Genomic DNA, 10,882 nt, shown 5'->3' on the forward strand with positions numbered 1-10,882 from the left:
AAGAGGCCAAACTACATGGTATTTTACCTCAATTAGCAGCACCGAAGGCCCCCAAGGTCTCCCAGCTGGGGTGGGAGTCAAAGCTTTTGGAAGCTTTGAGCTTGTTAAGGAAAGAGGACACGCCAGCAGAGTTTGGGGCTCATTTTTTTAATCTCTCTTTTTTAAAAGAATAAATTGTCACCTTCCCACACGATCTGGCTGTTCGCTCCCCTGGCCCCAATCCAGCCTCCCACAAACACACTACCCTGCTGCCTGCTACCCAGATCAGCCTTGGGAGCCAGCCGGGAGAGAAGGGGGCTCTGGGGGCTACATTTGCCCCGCTCCACATCACTACTGGGCCCCAGATGTCCCAGGGGGTCAGAAGTGTCTCCCAGTGTCTGGGAAGCTGGCCCTTGGGAGAGCTCAGTCACCTTCAGCACCTCCCCAGTCCATACACCCCACCCCCAGGGGGCCTTCCCACTGAGTCCTGGCTGTGGTGTGCAGAACTACTGGCCCCAGGCCTCTCATGCCTGAGCATTGCTTTCCCTTCTCCAGGGCTGCTCTTGTGGCCATATGATACAGAGGAGACAGCACTGGGTGGTTTTTTATTTTGCTCATAAGGGTGGCCATTCATTGCATGCTAAGTATACCTGTTGAGACCAAACTGGGGGTGGGTATCTGTATCATCCTCCCTTTACAGATGCAGAAACTGAGGCTCAAAGAGGTTAAGCCCCCACTGCTAAAAAGTAGCAGTGTCAGGATGAAACTCAGGTCTGAAGCACTCCAGTGCCTATAGGAAATATCTTTTTTTGGTCTTGTTTTCTCATTTGTAAGACAAACACATTAAACACCAAATTTAATAGTGTAATGGATTGAATGTTTGCACCCCACCCTCAGGTTCATATGTTGAAATCCTACCCCCTAATGTGATGGTATTTGGAGATGGAGGCCTCCAGGAAGAAATTAAGGTCATAAGATGTCATAAGGGTGGACCCCTGTGATGGGGTTAGTGCCCTTATGAGAAGAGAAGAGACAGAGCTCTCCTCTCTGTGGCCATTTGCAAGATAGGAGAAGAGCTCTCACCAGGAACTGAATTGGTCAGCACCTCAGTTTCAGAGTTCCCAGACTTTAGAACTGTGAGAAATAAATTCCGGAGTGTTAAGCCTCCCAGTCTATGGTACTAGGTTGCCAAAAAGTTCCTTTGGGTTTTTCCAAAATGTCTTATGGAAAAACATGAATGAACTTTTTGGCCAGCCCAATATTTTGTGATAGCAGCCTGAGCTGACTAAGAGCATCATAATCAAGCAAATAATTCGTTTCTTGGGTGCTTATTTGGCTTGAGGTCTGTGCCCTCAAGTCACAGTCTGGAGGCAGGAACACATGGCACACCTCCTTACATGCTAAGTGACATTCTAGAAGTGTGTACAGGGCTCTGTGACCATAGACGGGGGACAGGGAATAGGCTAGCATGTCCAGGTCGGGGGGCACTCTAGGATCCAACTCTATGGTCCAGGCTAGAGGGTGCAGAGGGATGTACTCTGGGAAGCAGGGACTCTCTGTTGCCCAAGCCTCTGTGTGCCAGCCTCAGAGCTTAGACTCTGGAGTTAGATCACTCTACTTAGAAACTCAACTCTTTGTGCCTCAGTTTTCTTCTCTGTAAAATGGGCATGATGATAGTGTCTACTTCACAGGTAAGCCAGTGTCTGACTCATAGTAGGCATTCTAGTAAACATGAGATATTATTACAGCAGAAACAGCCTCAGCCCTGGAATATTCCTGGAGCTGGGAATATTCCTGGTGCAGGAAAAGAAGACGAACCAGGCCCACTGTCAATAAGGACTGTGTTTTGGCTGTGTGCCCACCTTCATGGTCTGCACAGGCTCACCAAGACCCCAGCTAAGCGCTCTCTAGTTCTACATCAGCACACACACTCACACTTACACACCCAAACACTATTCCACAGTGCCAGCTTTTTGGCGGGGAGAGGAAGAGGCTACAGAACATAACTGATTCTCCCTCCCCAACCCTGAAGCCCTGTTGGAGCAGGCTCTGAGCATCAAAACACTTTGTTAGAATTTCCTTTGCTGTGAAAAGTTCTTGGCTCATGAGCCAAGGAAAGGAAGCTTTTTGATGGTTATGGTTGAAGAATCATAATAGCAAATGTTTTGGTAGACTTTACCAGGTGCCAGGCCCTCTTTTTGGAGAAGGCAATGGAACCCCACTCCAGTAAAATTACCTGGAAAATCCCATGGACAGAGGAGCCTGGTAAGCTGCAGTTCATGGGGTTGCTCAGAGTCGGACACGACTGAGTGACTTCACTTTCACTTTTCACTTTCATGCATTGGAGAAGGAAATGGCAACCCACTCCAGTGTTCTTGCCTGGAGAATCCCAGGGACGGGGGAGCCTGGTGGGCTGCCGTCTATGGGGTCGCACAGAGTCGGACACGACTGAAGTGACTTAGCAGCAGCAGCAGGCCCTCTTTTAAGCACTTATTATTTGTGAATCCACATAAGGTGATCAAAGCCAGGTTCTGAGAAAGGTTTCAGGAAAAGGATCTAGTCTGGCTAAATCCTCCCAAGTCTCTCAGAATTGTCTAAAGCAGGGAGCAGGGGTCCCCAACCCCTAGGCTATGGACCAGAACCAGCCTGTGGCTTGTTAAGAACCAGGCTGCACAGCAGTAGGTGAGCGGTGGGTGAGTGAGCAAAGCTTCATCTATTTACAGCCGCTCCCCATCACTCACACCACTTGAGCTCCACCTCCGGTCAGATCAGCGGCGACATTAGATCCTTATATAAGCACAAACCCAACTCTGTCTGTGAAGGATCTAAGTTTGCGCGCCCCTTATGGGAACCATCCTACCCCTCCCCAGCGCTGCCTCACCACTAGTCCATGGGAAAACTGTCTTCCAGGAAACTGGTTCCTGGTGCCAAAAAGATTGGGGACCACTGGTCTAAAGGTTTGTTTCCAAAGCAGATCTAGGGGTATGGCTGAGTTGTACAATTTGCATATATTTGCATGTTCATGAAAGATCCAGAGCAGTGGGATTAAGGGGGAATTTTACACCTAAAGGTTAGGGGTGCAGGAGAAGAAGACGAACCAGGCCCACTGTCATTAAGGACGGGTTTTGGCTGTGTGCCCACCTTCATGGTCTGCATGGGTTCACCAAGACCCCAGCTAAGTGCTCTCTAGTCCCACATCAACACACACACACACTCACACTTACACACCCAAACACTTAGCTCACACATTCTCTTCAGAAATCACTTTGCTCTAGTGGATTTGTCCACTCAGGCTTGAATTGGGCTTTCCGCTGGGCTGGATGGATGATGACCTTGGCCAGATTATTTGGCTTCCATAGGCCTCAGTATGTACAACTGTAATGTGGAAGGATCAGGCTGAGTGGACTTCTGGGACCCATCCTTCCAACTCTAACTCTGAGGTCTCCAAAGTTGCTGGGTTGGCAGGGATCTCAGTCTCCCTATCAGTACAATGGGACTGAGGCATGGGGCTAGATGTCTGGAAGTGCCTTTTTGAAGGCATTTCTGTCACAGCAGAAAACTGTGTCTTTTGGCCAATTCTATCATAACATCAACAACCACAGTGGCAGAAGTAATAAGGTAAAAGCCATTTTTCAAGTGCTTACTATGTGCTAAGTTCTTCACTTGCGTGATCTCCTTGAAGATTCTCTAAAACCATTATTATCTCCACTTTCCAGAGGAGGAAACTTGAAGCTCTGAGAAAGGTCCCACGGGCAAACTAGTGAGAGAGGACTTCCCTAGTTGCTCCCACTCTCAGACTCAGCCTCAGGCCTTTGCACTTACTGCTGGGCAGAAAGGCAAGATCTTGGAACACACAAATATCCTTTGAAGATATTCTGTCCAATTTCCCTCCTGTTCACCCATTGCTCAGATGAGAAAGTTGAGGCACAAAACAAGGATGCAAAGACACCATTATGGACTGAATGTCTACGTGCCCTCCCAAATTCCCATGTCAAAGCCCCAACCTGCAGTGTGATGGTGTTTGCAGGTGGAGCCTTTGGAAGATGATGAAGGTTAGATAGAGTCCTGGGGTCCCCATGATGGGATTAGTGGCCTTATAAGAAGAGGAAGAGAGACTAGAGCACTCTCTGTCTCTCTACCATGTGGCCACTTGCAAGCCAGGAAGAAGGCCCTCTCAAGGTAACAGATCAGGTGGCATCTTGATCTTGGACATGAAGCTTCCAGAATGCTTCTTGTAGTTGAAGCCACCCAGTCTGTGGTATTTCGTTATGGCAACCTGAGCTGACTAATACAAACACTCAGAGAGTTTATGGCAGACCAGAGCCCCTGATGCTTGCCCAAATGAACTGACCACGCTTTACATCCTTCATCACTAGGGTTGCTAGATTAAAAAATGCCCAGTAGAATTTGAATTTCAGATAAACAAGTAATTTTTAGCATAAGATATGTCCCATGCAATATTTGAGACATATTAAAAAGTGATTTATTGTTTACCTAAAATTCAAGTTTACCTGGACATCAGGTATCTATCTGGTAATCCCATCACCCTTCTATTTAGTTTCACCCCAACACTGTAACAGCTCAGTAATATGGTCTTATGGGGATCTTACGGATGTTTTATTACAGTATTAGTTCTATTTTAATAGGACAGAAATAGTATCTATGCCATAGAGTTATTGTGAGGATTAAATAATTCCATATATAAAAAGTGCTTAAAACAGTGCCTGGCATATAGGGAGGGCTACACAAGTATCAGTTGTTGTTATTGGTATTATTAATAGTTTTAAAACAATGTTTGGAAATCACCCTCCTGGTAGAGGTGACAGGCAAGATCCTCTGCCTTGAAGGGATTAAAGGATTCAGGACTCTTCCTACCCCAGAGTCAGCACCCTGACCTCCCTATTGAGTTGAAGCCCAGTGTCCTTCAAGTGGGACACTGGGAGGCCACATGCCTGTGTCTGATGGGTCCCAATTCCAGGGGATCCAGAAAATTTGCAGAGCTGAGTGTCACTAGGCCAGGCACCAGGGAGGTCACTAGAGGAACCCCTGTGTCCTCCTGTGTTACCAACGCTATGGCACAGCAGCAAGTCTGAAAGCTCCCTGGGAACAGCTATCACAGCCAAGGTGAGGGTGGGCAGCTCAGATGCCAAATCCCTAACAAAAACATCATTTTTAGATCTTCTTATAGTGTCAGGCATTTTCCTCACATTATCTCATCTTCCTTGCACAGTAGCCCCAGAGGGGGCCATTGTGACCACTGTTTTCTAAAGGCAACCGAGGCTCAGAGAGGTCAAGAAACTTGTGCCAGGTCACACAGTTTTCAAGATGCAATGCTGGGCTTTTTCACCAGGTCTCTTTGGGTCTGGCCCTAGGACAATGTCCATCGGCTGGAGGGAGAGGAGCTCGAGGGGGGCTGTCAGGAAGCTCGGCTTGGCCCCCCAATATTCCTTGGGTCAGGCAGGCCTGCAGCCTAGTCAGTGAGGCCTCAGTGACAACTCAAGTATTTGCAGATGTCCTCCTCTCCACCTGCTCCCTGCCCTGGCCCCAGTACTCACCTGGGCTGATGTTGATGTCCGTCTGCGGAAAGGCCTGCGCGGAGAGAAGGGTCAAGACGGCCACGGTCCATAGCCCCCACTTCTGCATCCTGGGCCCCGAGACAGCTGCCTCCCGGCTTGAGCAGGGGAAAGAGGCCCTGCCGGGTCCGATGGCTCTCCTGCCCAGAACTCAGGAGGACTGGGTAGAGAGACCCCAGTCTCCGCCCTCTCCCCTCCCCTCCTTCTCCCACCTCCCTCCTTCCCGCACACCGAGGTCAGCTCAGAGTGACAGCCCGAAGGCTGCCCCTGGCCGGCCCGCTTCGGAGAACTAAGAGGAAGCACAGTCCTGCTTCCAAGCCACGAGTGACCTTGGGCCTGGGTTTGCATCCCTTGGGACTGTAAGATGGGACAATAGCAACATGCATGTCCCAGCCTGGCACAGGAGACAAAGCATCTCGGTGCCCTCAGACAAAGTGAAAATATAAGCTCAGTCGTGTCCGACTCTTAGCAACCCCATGGACTGCAGCCCACCAGGCCCCTCCGTCCATGGGATTTTCCAGGCAAGAGTACTGGAGTGGGTTGCCATTGCCTTCCCTGCAATGGACATGAGTTTGAGTAAACTCCGGGAGTTGATGCTGGACAGGGAGGCCTGGCGTGCTGCAGTCCATGGGGTCGCAAACAGTGGGACACGACTGAGAGACTGAACTGAACTGAACTGAGAGGGCGCCCCCTTCAGGCAGGGCCTCAGCACTTGGGCTCAGCCGGTCCCCACCTCATCTGCTGCTGAGCCCTGGATTCCCTGCAGCGAGGAGGAAGGCCAGGTGTGGCAACTCCTCCCCAGTCTTTCAGAGGTTAAAGAAGGCACTGGTAGAGGGTTCTTGATGTAGAGGAAGTGTTCAACAAAGAGAAGCAAATGTTATTGTTAGTGTACGGTTCTAGTGTGTTCAAACTTAAATGATGGTGTTTTATTGGAATCTTGTTGCATTTAAAAATTGATACCTCTAAAAATCAGAGTCTTCCTGTATCCACAGGCAAGTCACTCTGCCTCTCTGAGCCTCTCTTTCCTCCTTTATAAAATAGGGGATAATAACTACCTTAAAGTGTTTGTTGCTCAGTCGTGTCCAACTCTTTGCCACACTATGGACTGTAGCCCCCAGGCTCCTCTGTCCATGGGATTCTCCAGGCAAACATACTGGAGTAGGTTGCCGTTTTCTTCTCCAGGGGATCTTCCTGACCCAGTGATTGAACCCAGGTCTCCTGCACTGCAGGCAGATAATCTTGACCATCTGAGCCACCAGGGAAACCCCCACTAACAGTGCCTACCTCACCAAGTTTAAATGTAATCATTTGTCTGTAATACTCAGCATAGAAGCTGGCAAATAGCAGGTGTTGAATGCATGATAGCAAATTTTGCTGTGATTGTCATTGATTCTGTGCAAGTCTTTACCTGGCTTTCTCTGAACACTACCCCCTTTCTCTCCTGAAATGCTCAGCCAGGTGCCCTGACACTTTGTGTGGCTGGCATTCACGGGCACAAACGTGTCCCAATCACTCACTTTCTCTTTGCACCACCCAGCTGTGCCTGCGAGGAATAACTTAACTCGTGCCCACATAGTGTGCTTTGCCAGCCCACGCAGGGCTGAAAGCCTGCCAAGGCCTGACTCATGCTAGGAGCACAGCCCAGGCCCGTTTTCAGCCATAGCAGAACTCTTGTCTATCCCTTGCCTCCAAGCTTTGTGGGGGTGTGCCCTGGAGCATGCACATTTATTCATTTAGAAATGACATGTTTATTATATGTGATATGCACATACAACTTACTGTACTAATATACCCTGTTATAAAACAGCCCTCCCCGAAATTGACTTATTTTAAAAGTTGATATAAAAACATAAACACGGAAGACAGTTGGGATGCTTTCTCCCCACTCTCCATCATCTGGTGTGCTGACTGTCCTTCAGGGGCCCCTGCTGTCATGTCAAACACCCTCTGTGTGAATGGACCAGGTGGACAAGGAGGGTCAGCAGACACAGGGCACCGGAAATGCTTTTGAAAAGTGGAGGGTCCTTTGATTTGGCAAATAAACTCCTAAATGATCCGTGTTGATAATATGTGGTGGCTGGAGATTTTGGTAAATGGGATCATGACCCTGCTCTGAAGGAAACACCACAAGTATTTGTGACATGCTCAGCCCAGCGTGTGGTTCATGGAGAGCAGCAGTGGCATCTCCTGGGAGCGGATTAAATGCATAATCTCAGGCCCCAGCCCTGACCTGCTGAATTGGAACCTGCATTTTGACTAGATCCCCGGGGAGTCATATGTACATCCATGTTACCTTACTCTAGACAGGGGCAAGCAAACTTTCTTAAAAATTCTATTTTTTAAAGAAGAATTAAGAATTCTTTTTAGAGAAGGAAATGGCAACCCACTCCAGTGTTCTTGCCTGGAGAATCCCAGGGACGGGGAAGCCTGGTGGGCTGCCGTCTATGGGGTTGCATAGAGTCGGACATGATTGAAGTGACTTAGCAGCAGCAGCAGCAGCAAGAATTCTTTTAAGAAGAATATTTAAGGTGTACAACATGATGATGTACAACATTTCACTATATATATATATAGTGAAATGATACAGCAAAATAATTAACATATCATCTCCTTTTGTGTGTGCTGAGTGCACCTGAAATCTACTCTTTGCAAATTTCCAGCATTCAGGACTGTGCTGTTAATTATAACCATCACGCTGTACCTTTGACCCCTAGACTTATTCATCCTACATACCTGCAACTTAATTTTTTTCTGTAAAGAGCCAGATAGTAGTGGCTTTGCAGGCCACAACTCTGAATCTTAGGAATGAGCCTGACTGGGTTCCAGTAAAACTTTATTTGCAAAAAAGAGTAGTGGGCTGGATTTGGCCTGTAGGCCATAGTTTGCACCCCCTGCTCCAGACTTCAAGTTTACTGTCTAGAACATAGACAATTTATTCACTTAACATATAGGATCTTTGCTGCCATTTGGAGGTTGTAGAGGTCTCTTCGTAACACAATATATATTTTCTGGTCTCTTAAAGGCATTACTCTCGCCTCAACCCTATACATGCACACATACACCCACTGTGTTCATGGTGCCTGCGGGTTCAGCAAAGATCTATTTCTTTCTTCCTATTATCTATCTATCATCTCCTTTAGTTTCTTACCTTTTAAAAATTGTCATTTATTTACCAGTAAGTAAAATAAAGTTCCCTGCCCCCCACCACCATTATAAAAGGGACAATAGAGGCTGGTTTATTTCATACTTTCCAATTCAGGCATATCTGTATCTGTGTTTAAATTTCAGACCTGCTTCTGTGTGACCACACACTGATTATTTAATCCCTCTTAACTTTGGTTTCCTCATCTGAAAAATGGAAATAAATCAATACCTTCCCTCATACAAGTGCTTAGAACAATGCCTGACACTTAAGCGCTCAATATACATTAAACTACCATGAGATCACTATAGGACCCTCAAAAACACTGAATTGGAAGGTATAAAATTGTAGCAAAATGACTTCCCAAAAGATAACCCCTGTGATCTTAAGGGCAATGTCTTCCAGTCTTTTTTCTAGGCATAAGTTTAAAATTTTTGCTTAGTGGTGCTCATTCCTAATTATTTTAAATGGTATTTTTGACCCTGAAAAAAGGACAGAGATCCCATTGGCCATGGAAGACAGGCCACCCAGAAAGGAAAAGAATCAGGAGGCATGGACGGCTGTGACACCTGTGCTTCGCTGTTCTGTCTATAATCAGCAAGCACTGCCCGATGCGTGTCCATTAGGAACAGCCAGCAAGTGCGGTGTGTTAAGACCTTGCCGGCATTATCCTGGCTCATCCTCATACCATCTGCAGCCTTGCGGGGTAGAAACTGCCATCCTATTTTCAGATGAGTCAGTCCAGCACAGTGGTCAGCCACACTGGCTCTGATTTAAGTGTGTTAGGGCTGCTACAACAAAGTTCCAGAGATGGGGTGCCTCAAATAGCACAGCTTCACTGCCTCACAGTTCTGGAGGCCAGAAGTCCCAAGTCCAGGTGTTGGCAGAAGCCGTTCCCGGAAAGGCACTGTCCTCGGCCTGGGTCTCCAGGCCTCTCTCCTTGACTTGTAGATGCCGCCTTCTCCCCATGTCTCCGCACATCACCTTCCCTCAGTGTGTGTCTGTCTCTGTGTCCTCACCTCCCCTTAATGTAAGGACACCAGTTGTATTGGATCAGGGCCCACCCTGATGACTTCATTTAACCTGAATCACCTTTAAGGAGTCCCATCTCTCAACACAGTCACATGCTGAGGTCGTGGGGGTTAAGGTTTCAGTACACGAGCTTGGGGGAGCTGCAATTTAGCTCATACCAGGCTCTAGAGTCAGCCAGCTAGAATGCCTGGGCTGGCATTCTAGCTCCACTGCTTACTCACCACTTAATCTCATGAAGCCTCAGCCTCCTCATTTATAAGAGGGAACTAACAACATCTCCCATGTGGGTTGCTGCAGGAGGATGAAATGAGACACTTAGCACTTGGCACGGTGCTTGGTCAGCCCTCTGGTTATTGGGAACGAGGGTAGCAGGTGCTGGGGATGCCCCACTTGCAACCCTCATTACCCAAGTGCCCACGAGGCTGCCGTGGGCTGGACCACCCATGGGGACAGCTCATCTGCTCGAGCACACCCTCGTTCTCTGCCCGGGGAGTTCTCTATGCTACCCAAGTTGGCTCAGCCCAACAGGACAGTGCTAAAGTGTCCAATGCTGAATGCCAACGGGGGCACCCCTCAGGCCCTGAGCAATAAGATGCAGTAGTTAAAAAGTCCAGTTTCCCTGTAGTGGTCACTCTCAAGTGTATTCTATTAATATGTGGGTCCCCAGCATGACTGAGCCCTAGCTACTCACAATGCCAATTAAAGCAGGCTTTGATGGTGTTCCTCCTTCCCCTGACTTATCCTTCCGTTTATGATTCCTGGGGTCACCTCCCAAATAAGCCATCATACCCAAGTCCTTGCACCCAAGTCAATTCTAAAGGAAATTAGTCCTGAATATTCATTGGAAGGACTGATGCTGAAGCTGAAACTCCAATACTTTGGTCACCTGATGGGAAGAGCTACCTCGTTTGAAAAGACCCTGGTGCTGGGGAAGATTGAAGGCGGGAGGAGGGCATGACAGAGGATGAGATGATTGGATGGCATCACCAACTTGATGGATATGAGTCTGAGTAAGCTCCAGGAATTGGTGATGGACAGGGAAGCCTGGCGTGCTGCAGTCCATGAGGTCCCAAAGAGTCGGACACGACCGAGTGACTGAACTGCGCTGAACTGAACCCAAGTCCTTGCCTCAACATCAGCTTCAAAAGTGTCCCAC

The 10,882-nt window shown here is 48.2% G+C and overlaps 1 protein-coding gene across 1 annotated transcript in view; it reads right to left on the minus strand.

The window, feature by feature from the left end:
- CLEC19A (C-type lectin domain family 19, member A) overlaps positions 1–5,622 on the minus strand; it is a 27,636-nt gene extending 22,014 nt beyond the window's left edge. The window contains exon 1 of the mRNA XM_010837109.1: positions 5,535–5,622. Coding sequence (XP_010835411.1) covers positions 5,535–5,622 — 88 coding nt within the window. The remainder of the gene's footprint in view (positions 1–5,534) is intronic.
- Positions 5,623–10,882: the final 5,260 nt, after the last annotated feature.

Source organism: Bison bison, unplaced genomic scaffold, assembly GCF_000754665.1.
Source record: "Bison bison bison isolate TAMUID 2011002044 unplaced genomic scaffold, Bison_UMD1.0 scf7180017864072, whole genome shotgun sequence".
Lineage (NCBI taxonomy): Eukaryota > Metazoa > Chordata > Mammalia > Artiodactyla > Bovidae > Bison > Bison bison.